This window comes from Ostrea edulis, chromosome 4 (assembly GCF_947568905.1).
Source record: "Ostrea edulis chromosome 4, xbOstEdul1.1, whole genome shotgun sequence".
NCBI classification, from domain to species: domain Eukaryota; kingdom Metazoa; phylum Mollusca; class Bivalvia; order Ostreida; family Ostreidae; genus Ostrea; species Ostrea edulis.
In genome coordinates this window covers 70,049,722-70,063,467 of record NC_079167.1, presented here as the reverse complement: position 1 = coordinate 70,063,467, position 13,746 = coordinate 70,049,722, and the positions used below count along the sequence as shown (strand labels likewise).

The 13,746-nt window shown below is 35.9% G+C and overlaps 2 protein-coding genes across 3 annotated transcripts in view; one reads left to right on the top strand and one right to left on the bottom strand.

The window, feature by feature from the left end:
- Positions 1-322: 322 nt before the first annotated feature.
- The window catches only part of LOC125670404 (cis-aconitate decarboxylase-like), an 18,728-nt gene continuing 5,304 nt past the window's right edge, over positions 323-13,746 (bottom strand). The window contains exons 1-4 of one of the 2 annotated variants that reach the window (XM_048905540.2): positions 3,524-3,643; positions 3,354-3,432; positions 2,162-2,654; positions 323-1,915 (exon numbers count right to left, since the gene is read on the bottom strand). In XM_048905540.2, coding sequence (XP_048761497.2) covers positions 994-1,915; positions 2,162-2,654; positions 3,354-3,432; positions 3,524-3,529 — 1,500 coding nt within the window. In that variant the 5' untranslated portion in view covers positions 3,530-3,643 and the 3' untranslated portion in view covers positions 323-993. Of the gene's footprint in view, positions 1,916-2,161; positions 2,655-3,353; positions 3,433-3,523; positions 3,644-13,746 lie in introns of those variants that run through there. The other variant, XM_048905541.2, reaches the window with a different exon arrangement.
- Positions 5,147-10,089, top strand: LOC125670407 (L-threonyl-[L-threonyl-carrier protein] 4-chlorinase-like). Its single transcript, XM_048905545.2, has 4 exons — positions 5,147-5,475; positions 6,807-7,023; positions 7,628-7,716; positions 8,332-10,089. Exons 1-4 carry the CDS (start codon positions 5,355-5,357, stop codon positions 8,682-8,684), a joined length of 780 nt encoding a protein of 259 aa, XP_048761502.1. The 5' UTR covers positions 5,147-5,354; the 3' UTR covers positions 8,685-10,089.

Below are 13,746 nucleotides of genomic sequence, written 5' to 3'. Positions count from 1 at the left end.
AGCCATAAAATGGTGCCACCCGTAACCGCTATTCCTGGATTCGCCCCTGCATTCAATTGTCTCTTACGACCTATTCTAACCCGGATCCCTACAGGACTCGGAATCTCTGAATATCTTATTTCTATTAAACGATTCAGTATGCATAATTCTAACTATTTCCTCTGTGTTGAGCGTATTCGTAGGTACGGAAAGCTACAATAGGCTAATACAATCTCAAACCACCATACAGACCTTTTTGAGGAAATTATGGTGACCAAAACTTGAGATTCAGCATTAATAATGTAAATTTTTCACATGTTAAACGTCATTCATCGAAATAAAAGAAGGTTTATTGACAAACCGTCAACCTTTTATTTCAATAACAAAGAACAATGCAAATACAATGACTATAGAATGCGTGTAAAAGCAATCAATGAACAAATTCAAGCCACGCTACATAACGCAGAATGTATCACAACCAGATCATTAGCTGTCGCTTCATTGCACAAGTTTTGTGATGCGTCCGAGTTATGTCCCTTTAAAGAAATTTTGTATACAGTAAGGCGCGGAACAATTTGTTTAAACGCGGTGAGTGGGACAAATATCCATCATTGCATAAAGGGAAATCACAAACGCAGTTTCATCAGCCAAATTCGCTTGATATACAAACTAAGAGGTACATGTACGTATTAAGGGTAAAATAAGCTCATAAAATGTTATAAAATTATGAAATCACGTTATTTTGTTGTCCGTACATACACTGTACCGGATCTAGGATATTACTTGCAATTATGACATGGTTGTTTTTACGTCTTCATTTTCGCAAAACATTTCTTTCGATAATATTCAAAATTTCCTACATTTACATCTTTAAACACAATTTTTATGATTGTATATCGTTTTCCTCACAGACTGTCGGTGCATTCTGTCATACTTTGACATTCAGAGCAGCCATAAATGTCACTACACTTCTCAGAAGAGATCTTGACTTGAAACTTGCGTATTGTCGTCGTTTTACGTACTCATTAAATTCGAGAGCTCGCTAGAAGTATGGGTAGCCGACATTTTGCTGACTAGTTTAATTATCTTTGCCTGATTGAACACAGGAAGCAGACTGGAATTTGCCAAAAACTTGTTCTTTAAATCTTGGTCTTTCATAGGTCTTCTCCAATGCCCATATGGTTCTTTACATCGGGCAGAAAACTTTTCTCCATTTTTCAGGGTGACAATAACATCGACGAACATAGTGTCAAAGCAGGGTTTGTTGTTGTCTGGATTGATAATGGACGTTTTCCTCAGTAAAGTGTAGAGATCCTTCCTTTCTTGTACGATATCATGAAATTTAAATGTGTCTGGGGACACCATACCTTCAATGAGAGCAGAGCCGGCGGTAAATTGGAAGGAATGTCTTGCTTCATGCTCTGTATTTGGAATTGGCCTATTGATGTATTTGGATTTGGGAGCAAAGATTTCCACAGATCTCACAAAATTCACGTCGAGTTCGCCATATATCTCTGATACTTGCTTTCGGACTTGGAGTGAGGCATCAATTGCCCAGTGCATTCCAAGGTGGCAGGGGTAACTTTTAATGGCGATATCCTGATTGTGAAGAATTAAATTCTCAGATACTCGTACTTCATCTAAAAGGGTCTGTGGATCGTAGTCTGGATAAAAGGCCCCAAATCCAGATTCCATATCGAGGATGTTCTCATTCCCTTCGATGCCTTTGTCAGCCAGTAGAGCCGCCTCAAGCCCACTTCGTGCTGATTTCCCAGCATGGAGAGGTTTGGTGAGCGTACCGGCATTGGCCATTGGGGCGCCAGCAAATGAAGCAGCAATCGCCAAAGTATGAAGGCATTTCTTAGGAGACAGACCGAGAAGATTGGCTGATGCGGCAGCACTTCCCATTACCCCCACAATTGCCGGTGGGTGTAGTCTGAAACGAATTGCAGCGTATCAAAAAATAATATTACAGATTGAACATTCAATTTTTTGGGCAAGGTTTTGTTTTATTTGCTATTGCATATCCAATATCACCATATTTGATTTTCACATATAACTGTATTTACATGTACATAAATGAACTGCCACAGGGCTACTTAAAGTGATACATCGTGGATATTGCAGACAGTTGTTTACATTGGTAAATATAATTTGCAGTAAAGAGAGTTGATATGCGTACCTGTTTGGAATGTTTTTGGATTGAGAAGAACACCGGAGTAAGATTCCCTGGATTTGGACTCCGCAGTTAAAGGCAACCAGAATGTCTTGCAGTGAGGGCCTATACCTTTCCGGAAGAAAGTCCGCCAGTGCAAGTAATGCTGGGAGAATTGGACTACTGGGGTGTGTAGCAGGGTGCCAGGTGTCGTCAAAATCCATCGAGTGACAGTTGGATCCGTTAATGTAGGCCGCCATTGCTGGTCCAGTCCGTCTGTTGTTTGTACCCCAAATTATGGCTGGTTCATGATTGCTGATGCGATCTGTGACCTCTGCAAAATGCTGCATGTCTTTGGAGAATGTTGTCGTGGACCCGATCAGGCCAACTCCAAGAATGTCAAGAATCATACGTTTACTCCGGTATGTCACACGATCAGAGAGTTGCTTTGAGGAAAAGTCAGAAATGTGTTGGGCTGTCCAAGAAGACAGGGACGTTTCTCGAGGATTGTTCTGTGGCACTGTTGATGGTAAAATTTCAATGAAAATTCTAAAATACCTTTTGTCATTTCTTGATTTAATGTGAATCCTTGGTACAATGGTTTAGAATGATTTGTTAGGGTCATATTGTATTCATCTTGCACATCTACACATTGACTGATGCGTCATCATGTAAAACGCGTGAACTGGATTTGTATTTGGTAACGTGAGTAGTATTGCATGGAATGCACTGTATATTCACATCTCATCATTTGTATTATTTTTTTATGTTTTTGCAATTATTGTACCAGCCACATTAAAAACCAGTACTGCAGATCGCAAAAAGGCACAATATGACTAGATACGTTAGATATGTTTGACCAAAGGGGTGAACCCCCTACCCTTCTCAGACCCCCCTATGAATGCTAACATATCCCTGCTAAATTGTAGAAGAGAGTAATGTTTAAAATCAAACTGATGCGTAGAAATAAAACAAAATATGTCAACGAGACTTAATTCAAAGTGCAATTCCCTTTTGATCGTCATGCAACCAAATTATACCTCTAAAAGATAAGCATAGGTTCCCAACCTTTAGACTATTCCGAGACAATTCACCACCGAAGTATTGTTTAGAAGAAATTTAGGTAGCCTATCATGTGTTTTTCTATCTGTGCATAGCATTTTGTTCTTTGATAGTGAACCTTTTGAATTTGAAAATTGAAATTAAATATTTTTCTTACCTTTTGCAACGACTTGTTGGTGTAGAGTCCTTTGTAGAACCTTTAAACCTGTGTTTGATTGTTTAACGAACTTCCCCATCTATATAGAAAAAACAACTTTAAGTAAATAGAATTTAAACTTAGAAAAAGAAATAGACGAGGAGATATCAGTTGTTGTTTTTTTTACATACCATCATCTTGGAGATCTTATACTAAAACTGTTGAAAGTCAATAGGTATCGTGAGTTTATAGAAAACTTGTAACCATGTGACTGCTTTCTGAAGCTAGTTATTTTTAGATATTGAGATTTACTTCAACACGGAAGAAATATGAGTAACACTGTCGCAGATTTCCTAAATCTGAATAAATATAACCACATACTGTAATCAATCCAATCTAGATAATGTACTATTAAATGCTGTTAGATTTAAGTTTGTCGAATAACTTGTGTAATAGTCATCTCTTAAACATTTCTGATGTCATTTTGTTTATAGTCGGCGCAGTATAGATTGTATAAGACACAGTGATTTTTGTCTGTGTTAAATGATAAAGTGTCACCTTAAACATGATATCATTATGAGTAATATTGAGCGTACATTTTGATTGTTAGATACTAGGAATATTTCTGTACAATTTAGATATAAATGAACATAATCTGGAATCCAGATTCTTTGTGTTGTTGTGACAAACACACAGATATATGCCAATATATATATATATATATATATATATATATATATATATATATACATATATATATATATGCTGGCATAGATTGGCCGTTTGTTTGACTCTGATACTTGTTAACTGGAAAGTGTACGGTATGAAAAAGTGATCGTGATCAATTTCACAAATCCTATAAAGTACACAAAATAGGTAGTATGACATACACGGATCACGAACATAGAAGGAGCAAACATCTCTTATTGACCGGTTACACCCATCATAAACTCTCTGTCTTGTCAGGTAAACAGAGTAATCTGTAGTCAAAATCAGTATGTAAAGAATGGCCTAACAATTGGTATAAAACACGTCAGACAGCATTTCGACCTAATGATAGGTTGTATTTGCAAATAAAATCATCAAAATGACGATATAATTTGCGAAATGCTGACTTTAACCAAAACTGTTTTCAGATAACACAGCATGAATGCGGAACCTCATCAAGGGGAAACATTTGGTTTTCTATAAGTTATTCTATTTTGAAATAGATTTTGATTTTTTTTTCTTATTGGTTGTTATTGTTGTCGCCATTGTTGAACACGCGTACTATAAAGAAACAGTTGAATGCATGTAATACATCTTATTCTACATAGAAATATTTTCCTTTAAAGTAGGTATCAGAAGCACATCACTGAAGCGTAGTCGTGAGGGTCGTTTACTCCGGAGGCGTCACAAGTGATACAGACTGGGATATCTCGTCCGATTGGAGGATAACGCTTGTCCTACAATTTATTTTTAACCATTACACAACGTGTTTCATAATGCAATTATACCTTTTTTTGGGTGATTGATGATATAAAACTAATTATTTTTGCCATATAGAAAAGAATGAATAATAAATTTCAGACACAAGATCTGTTTATTATCAACAGCTTTACCTGTCAAAATGATATATCATAGGTATTTAACTAAGTCATTCCAGGAACTTATCTAAATATTGTTCTGATAAGTGGGGGTCATTTTTGATCGATTCCTTCCAAGGGGTTTCTCCCTAGATCTTATCAACAAGAAAAAAAAAACCCTTCCCCATTCCTAGTTTTCACTGTAATTCAATTTGTAAGGGAAAAGTGCTAGGGAACTCCATTGTTTATTTATACACTGTAAAGATTGCTTTCACATCCTGGTCCTTCAAGAATGGTCCAAAGATTAAAGACCCAATTCTAAGCCACCTCCTGAAATAAGATTAAAAATTGACATACCGCTTGTCAATCGAATTTTTGTTGCTGAAATAACAATATATAAAGGAGAAAACAACCAAAACGCTGTGCAACAAAATCCCGCAAACACTAAGTATACGAAATGGCTGTTGATTACCGCACGACATACAATAACACAGGCTTCCTTTCTTGTGTGGACGTCCTTGATGAAATGGAAACCAGACGATTGAAAGAAAATTTCGAGGACTTGGAAAAGAAAGCAGGTAGTCAGTTTGAAATATTGTGTTTTTAAAGTTGATTCAAAGGGACGGAAAACTATTTAATGAGTGGGGCACTTTCGACCCTCCTGAATTTTGTTTAACTCTCTGGAACAGAAAACTCTAGAAGTAACTTTTATAATGAAATCTCTCTCTCTCTCTCTCTCTCTCTCTCTCTCTCTCTCTCTCTCTCTCTCCACCTTCATTATTTTTCATACTTCTTCTAAAGATGCACATATCCGTGGGTAAAGAGGGCTCTTTTTTAAAACATAACCCATGCCTGTTGAAAGGGGACATACGCTGTAATCACCAAATACAGAAAGATACATCTTCCAAGGGGAGATAATTAAGAGATATTGAAAAAGAATGGGGTATCAAAAACTGCCAAATCACTTAAAACAAACACAAATTTGTAAGAAGACTGTCTCACTTAGCGAAGAATCATGTTTCTTCAAAACCAAAAACGGGGCTACGGTATGGTTAAAGATGTGAATTTTGATATATATATATATTTTTGTAATCTCTTCTCATTAAGTAAAAGGGGTAATTTTTAAAATCTGTACATAGTCATCCTTATGCGATTTCGACTTACTTTTGATGAACTTCAAGGTGCAGTTGATATGTTAAAGGGACTGACTTACGATTCCCCCCCCCCCCCAATTTTTTGGACAATTTTAATGATCAAAATCTACTGTCTAATGTGTTTAAGAGGCTTCATAAAATATTAAGGTTATATATCATCACAGAAACTCATTTTAGAGAGTTTAGTATTTGTTTTGTAAATAAAGATTATGGTGTGTTATTGTTTATAAAAAAATTTCAAAAGAAATGGAAATTTATCCAAATTAATCATATATATCACATCTTTTTGATTTGAGTTTATCATATCTTTCACATTTCAAGTCTTCTTTATGTACAATGTGTCATCTAACAGTTAAATTTGTGACAGTGCAAAATTAAGATGCTTTATATCTCACTGGTTTGTTTCAACATGATATTTTTTTTTTATAAATCGTGAACCAGCCCCTTTAACATGCATGTACTCCTGTAGTGATGACCAATATTACAGAAGTCCGTATCGATATATATTTTTATAATTCACGATCTAGAAGGAATATAACAGATCAGGGGGGGGGGTGTACAACATGGATCTCTTCATTCAAACGCCTATGACACTGTTATCTTTGTTAACAAGAAAAAAACATTGAGAATAAAGAACTCAAATCATCAGCCTTGCATACTTTGGAAACATCATACATGTAGTTGTGTTTCTTTTTAAATGTTTCAAGTTAAGGCAAGCGAATGACTTTGACGTCCATCTTCTTTTAATCTCACAGGAAAGTTGTCCTCTCAGTATTCTTTTCACAACCTCCACGTAAATCACCAGTGGATCTTACAAATTGCTACACACCCAAACCTTCTGAAGCCTGTTAAGGAAATCCTGGGACCAAACATCATTCTGTTGGATTCCAGATTCATCTGTAAATATCCTATGGCAGACGTTCAGCCTGACTGCGGGGAACAAGCCTTTGTTGCCTGGCATCAAGACATGAAGTAAGTTATGTTACTGTTATTAGCTTACAGAAGTTTACTTGATGTACACGTAAGTTATAAAACTATTAATAGGTTACAGAAGTTTACCTGGAATAAGTTATAATACTATCATTAGCTTACAGAAGTTCACCTAAATGAAATAAAACCTATATGAAGTAGGCAGCAATTAACATTTGGCTATATGATCCATGAAAAAAAAAATGTCGGGTTTGTTGCATGAAAATCATCAACATAGAAATAAGTTCTGGCAAATATGTAGAATTTGTTCAACAGTAAATATAGAGCAGTCCACCATGTCGACAGTATAAATGTAATTCTGTGGAAGTGATTGTAGTGTTTAAGAATTTAAGAAATAAAATATATGTAGCCTTAACTGCGATGTAAACTGGATGTATATAAAGCACAAGCATACACACTTTTGTCAATTTGACAAAATTAGGTACGATAAATTGCCTTGGCAGAGAAAAGCTTAATCACAGTCTACAGAATTAGTTTGGTATATTTGTATATTTTTATGAACGATATAGATACTGAGGGTAGAGTTGTCACATTACAGTCTACAGAATTAATTTGGTATATTTGTATATTTTTATGAACGATATAGATACTGGGGTATTGAGGGGAGAGTCGTCACAGCCTGGCTTGCCGTCGATGATGCAGATCTGGAAAATGGCTGCATGCAGGTCATACCCGGTAATATTTTCTCTAATAAAAGTTTTATGACTTAATCTTTAAATCACAATCTTTCATAATATACATGTACATATATATATATATATATATATATATATATATATATATATATAAGCACGAAAACCCAAGAAGATACAAGGCCAATGTAGAAATTTATAAAAGCACTGAAAAGGCCACGACACTGATTTCTTAAAACTCAAATTTTCGACGCAATCCGCGTCTTTAGCAAGAGACATACATGTATATTACATAAACAAATAGCACACACCACGACAAAACGACAAATAGTAATAATGTACATGTTAAATAACATGTTAATAAGCCGAAACTAAACTGTTAGTATTGAATTTTATTTTTTGACTTTATATATATATATATATATATTATGTAGCTCCGTGAGGCCACGTTGAGCACTCTAGAAGATTATATCGGAGATTTATCCCACTATATATATATATATATATATATATATATATATATATAGTGTCGATTATTACTATTTGACAACTTTTGTCAATCTAAAACGGAAATTTAATGGTACTGCACTAAAGAGTGATTTGATATCGTTGAAATAATTTAAACCTAAAATGTTAATTTTGTTCTTCTTTCAATTAGGGACTCATAAAAATGGTCTTGTAGAACACGAAATATGCAAAGTTGGAGGAAACCTGCTGAGTTCAAATCAGTCAATTCCACTGGAACTTGTGGATATAGCCTCGGCCCTTCCCTGCCCCGTAAAAGCCGGACAATCGTCCTTCCACGATGGGTTGCTAATTCACGGAAGTGAGCCAAACAAGTCAGCAAGACGACGATGTGGTTACGTCATTAGGTACGTAGCAACCAGCGCAAAACCAATCCAAGATCCGGAAAAGCCACGGACCTTTCCGAGCACCGTCCTTGTTTCTGGACAAGACGACTACAAGAATTTTGAGAATAACAGACCTGACTGGTTTCAAATAACCGAATGAGTATTTGTTTACCCTTTACAAACACTGCATTTTGTGAGTTGTAGGATATGTCTATCATTTGGGTTGTATCATACAAACTGTTCGTAATTCTTGCCGATATTTACTGTATCTCTTGAATTAATACGCTTTAATATTTTCATTCTTTAGAAATTGTTTACATCACTATATATCATATGGTATATTTCTGTCATTTTAATTTCGTTTCGTTTTCACGTGCACTGGAATAGAGTATAAGACTGAACTTATTTCGATTTCGGGAAGTACAAACAATAAGTAGATTTGAAATATTTTAAGTATCACATGATCGATGCAATCATCGAGGAAGTTCCCATGAGTTGTTTTATTCATATTTCAAAATTAAGCTTAATTCAAACCTTTTGTACAATGATTCTTTAGAAATCCATTTATATATATAAACGTAAGGTTGGGTGTTATAATTGTTTGTTTGTGCTTTATATTAAATATTCTATACAATTGCATCGAGAGATCCACTCTCCTTATAAAATATCTTAAACACTGAATGACACAGCGACTGTGTGGGATTGCATCAGTGTGTATAAGTAGCGCTTTAGGAGCATAACAAAGCTTCCTTTAGGAGGGAAGTCGTTGTGGGCAAGTGGACTTACGCACTGGTTTGACAATCTTGCTAGGCGGTGGGTGCCGTACGTCGATGGTTCGACCCCGGGCTGGAGCGAAAATTTTCAGTACCTAGTTGTGATTATTTAGTGCTTTATATATTAATTAATTGATTTTTACATGTATCGTTTAGATCCTAGGGGTAAACGTAAGGTTGGGTGTTATAATTGTTTGTTTGTGCTTTATATATATATATATATATATATATATATATATATATATATCAAAATTGGTACCGTATAAGTTTTACATTATGACCCCTGGGTCGAGGCCTCTGCTGGTGGACTGTTAGCCCCCGAGGGTCTCTACAGCCCAGTAGCTAAGTACTTCGTTACTAGCTTGAAAATACGGATGTATATTTATTTGCTGTTACAGAATTTAGAAATTCATTTCAAAATTAAGGATTATCTCCCTCACGCATAGCTCTTATCCTTAGACGAATTTGACCCCACTTTTTGGCACAGTTTCCCCCTGAAATAGATCTAAAACTTCATTGTTATTTCGGATTTCAAACATTTCGCGGTTAAGCATCACTGAAGAGACATTATTTGTCGATATGCGCATCTGGTGCATCAAAATTGGTACCGTATAAGTTTTACATGTGTGTGTGTGTGTGTGTGTGTGTGTGTGTGTGTGTGTGTGTTCTAGGTTCTTCAGTGGACTTTCTCATTATGTATACACTGTTTTGCATAGTTCTGTTTGATTATTTGAAATTATCAGGAATTATTATATATGTATACAAGTTGTGTTTAATACAAAAGTACCAATTTATTGGTGTTCTACTTAATTACCAATAGAGTACAATCACGAGGAGAAGGTTCCTCGCTAAATATAAAGTCTGACTTGTGAATGTGCTTTACAAGTACTAAAAGGGTACATTATTTATGTTTTACAAGTACTAAATGTTTAACAATCACTGTAAGTGTTTATTGAATGCTTGACAATCGCTTGAAAAATCCATATGAATATTTTACAATCGTTCAATGGTTATGTACATGTCAATGTCTAGCAATCACTAAAAGGGTAAATGATAGTTTTAAAACATACTAAATGCATGTATGAATATATACATATTATTAAAAAGATAAAACTAGTCAATATGTATTGGTTTACATTGTACATGAAAATATCTTATTAACAGAGTGAAACAATTTGTTCTGGTGTATTTCTTTAATGTATTGAACATGAAGAATTACCATTTTCCCCATTATCGACCATGTTTCATCACTCCGAAACAGTTGTTCCTTAACGCCTGGGTCGATTTTGATAGGTTTTTGTGGGGGGTTTTCAGTCTTCAAACTTTTTTTCCATGTATATTTCATTTTGACAGATCACTGAGAACACCTTTGTCTGTTGCATGTAAATGTATATTTCAATGGAATTAACATCGGGTGAAGGAAAGACGTTCACAAAAAAAAAAAAAAAACCTGAAAACAGGTGCCATACCTCTGCTCGCTAGTAACCAGTTTTCTCAAACTCTCGTTCCTTAATTTGTTGAAATCAATTATATTATAGGATCAAAGATTCTTTTCGAAGAATTTATCGGTGTGTAAACTCTGGACATTTTACTCGCGAACTGAGTAAATGTTAGAAACACTTTTATGCTAAGTTTGTTAGTAAAATTCCCGGCGTTTACACATCGATAAGTTTTTCAATGTTTGATTCCTATAATTCCACTTCGTTCATTGTGTTAATTTGAATAGTTCCCCCGCTTAGTTCCCGTACATTGTATTATTTGTTTACAATTCGTTTTCGGATTTATTGATGTGTACATTCTCGACCAGCTTTATTTTTGTCCAATCAAAACAACTGTAATAAATAACATTTGAATTATTTTAGAAAATAAGAAACGAAAGTAAAATAAAATGAAAAGGTTACCAGTGGCGGATTTAAGGGGGGGGGGGGGGACTCAGCCGGCGCCCCCCCCCCCCTAAAATTTTCAAACTTAAGGTAAATCGTGGTATCTTGTAGAAAAATGTACTAAAAAATGTAAGAAGCAATAATTTCTTCCACTCCCGGAGAAATAAATGACAAAATCTATTGATTTCTTGAATTACTTTATTGGGAGAACTTAATTTTTTCCAAAAACCCTTAAAATTTGCGTCATTTTATTAATTTCACCTAAAAAAAAAAATGATAGAAAATAGTACAAAAGACTAGATAGGAGATATATTTCAAGCCCTATAAAATCTGTAAAATCCAGGAGCTTCCTGGGGCTTCGCCCCCTGGGCCTCCACCAGGGCTTCGCCTCCAGACCCCCTGCCTCATAAAGTGGCGCCCCCCCCCACTAACCGCAATTCCTGGATCCGCCCCTGGTTACTAACTCGCACAGAGTATGGGACCTATAATCGATCGATTGTGACGTTTTTCCATGAACGTGACCATGAAGGTCCCTTTTCGCTGGACGCAACTCATATATTTTATCATTGTCAAGTTATGGAATATATAGTGATTCGGGTAATGACTCTATGTATTCATGCTGATTTAAAACTTAAAATCAATGCCGATATCATCCAAAATTAGGTGACATTATTTCGTCTATTCGAAATTGCTTAATTAAAACTAAAATAAACTTCTTTTTAATACATACATGAGGGTATGCACTGCAATGTTTCACACCGACATAAATCTGTATAAGTACGCCCACGTATAGCAATGTTTCACACCGACATAAATCTGTATAAGTACGCCCACGTTTCACACCGACATAAATCTGTATAAGTACGCCCACGTTTCACACCGACATAAATCTGTATAAGTACGCCCACGTATAGCAATGTTTCACACCGACATAAATCTGTAGAAGAACGCCCACGTATAGCAATGTTTCACACCGACATAAATCTGTAGAAGTACGCCCACGTATAGCAATGTTTCACACCGACATAAATCTGTAGAAGTACGCCCACGTATAGCAATGTTTCACACCGACATAAATCTGTAGAAGTACGCCCACGTATAGCAATGTTTCACACCGACATAAATCTGTAGAAGTACGCCCACGTATAGCGTCGTAGTTCATATCTTCATGTATTTTCAAAAAATGAAATTTATTTTTAGATCACCTAAGTCACTCAGGTGACCTATGGTTATGTCGTCGTGCGTCCGTCGTGAACTTTTTAACATTTTCAGGTTTTTCTCATGAACGGCCGAATTAATTCTAACCAGTTTTGGTACAACAGCTATGGATAAAGGGAAACAAAATTTGTGAATTTCATGGACCCTTCCTCCCTGGGGCCAGAGGATGGAGACAAAACCATCAAACTAAGAGCAATTTTCAAAAACCTTCTTCGCTCCTAAACATCAAACAGTCAAACTGTTTGCATGATTATGATAGTTAGCTCTCTAACAAAATTGTGAAATTCTTTACCCCTGGGTTTAGCCCCGATCGATTCCCGTGTATAAAATTCCAATAAACGAAAACGTTTGTGGTACCTAAAGTCAGCTAGGTCTTAACTATAAAGTGACAGATGCAAAGGTGTAACATTTTGCAAATATAATGTTAGAGGTCCATGGGCCATAACGCTCACCTGAGTATCACAAATAAGGGACTTAAGCCCCGTTCACGTGCGCTGATTTACTCACGGGGTGCAAATTTTGCATATTTGCAAAATTTGCACCCGTGTGTAAAAGTATATTTGCTAAGCGTTCACATGGTACTTAACAAACTAGTGTCAAATGGCAACGATTCTCGAAGTTTGATAAAGATGGCGGATTATTTTCGATTGAGAAGGAGGATTTTCCCTTACTGTGTAGTCTTCGGTACTGTGTAGTCTTCGGTGATAACTTTGAGATTGATCAAGATATGTTTACGACACTCTATGCAATATGATGTTTGCAGAAATACGGTGTATTTTTATGAGAAAACCGATCTCATACTCGGTGATACTGCGTTTGCTCCGCTTCGGAGCCGAGCCCTCATGATCCACAGTGACGATTCCTCGAGTGTGACGTTGTATACGGTGTGTTCGTTCACATGACGAAAAATACACTAGGAGTGAATATACACATATGCAAAAGTAAATTTGCATCTGGTCTGAGTAGGTGCAGATTCACACCCGGGTGTATATTTGCACATATGTATATTTACTTTTGCATATATGCAATTGCGTTCACATGCTCAAATTTACACCCGGGTGCATATTTTGCATATATGCAGAATTTGCATCCCGTGAGTAAATCAGGGCATGTGAACGGGGCTTTAGATTATAAGTGTTATATGTTGATGATGTAAGTGTGTACCTTTAAAACTCAGAGTATGAAATGTCTTGGTGTGTTTGTATGGTCCAAACTCAACATTTAATTCTTCTGATGTTATTGTGGTCTGAACGAATATTGGTAACGTATTAGGGAATGACAAAAGTATTGGTCAAATAGCTATGGTTTAGATTCTATATACAATGGTAATAAGCAAACTGTGTACCAA

Coding starts and splice junctions, on each gene's coding strand:
- LOC125670407 (XM_048905545.2), top strand. CDS start 5,355: ATGGCTGTTGATTACCGCACGACATACAATAACACAGGCTTCCTTTCT. Junction 5,476..6,806: donor GGACTTGGAAAAGAAAGCAG/GTAGTCAGTTTG, acceptor TTAATCTCACAG/GAAAGTTGTCCTCTCAGTAT. Junction 7,717..8,331: donor CTGCATGCAGGTCATACCCG/GTAATATTTTCT, acceptor TCTTTCAATTAG/GGACTCATAAAAATGGTCTT.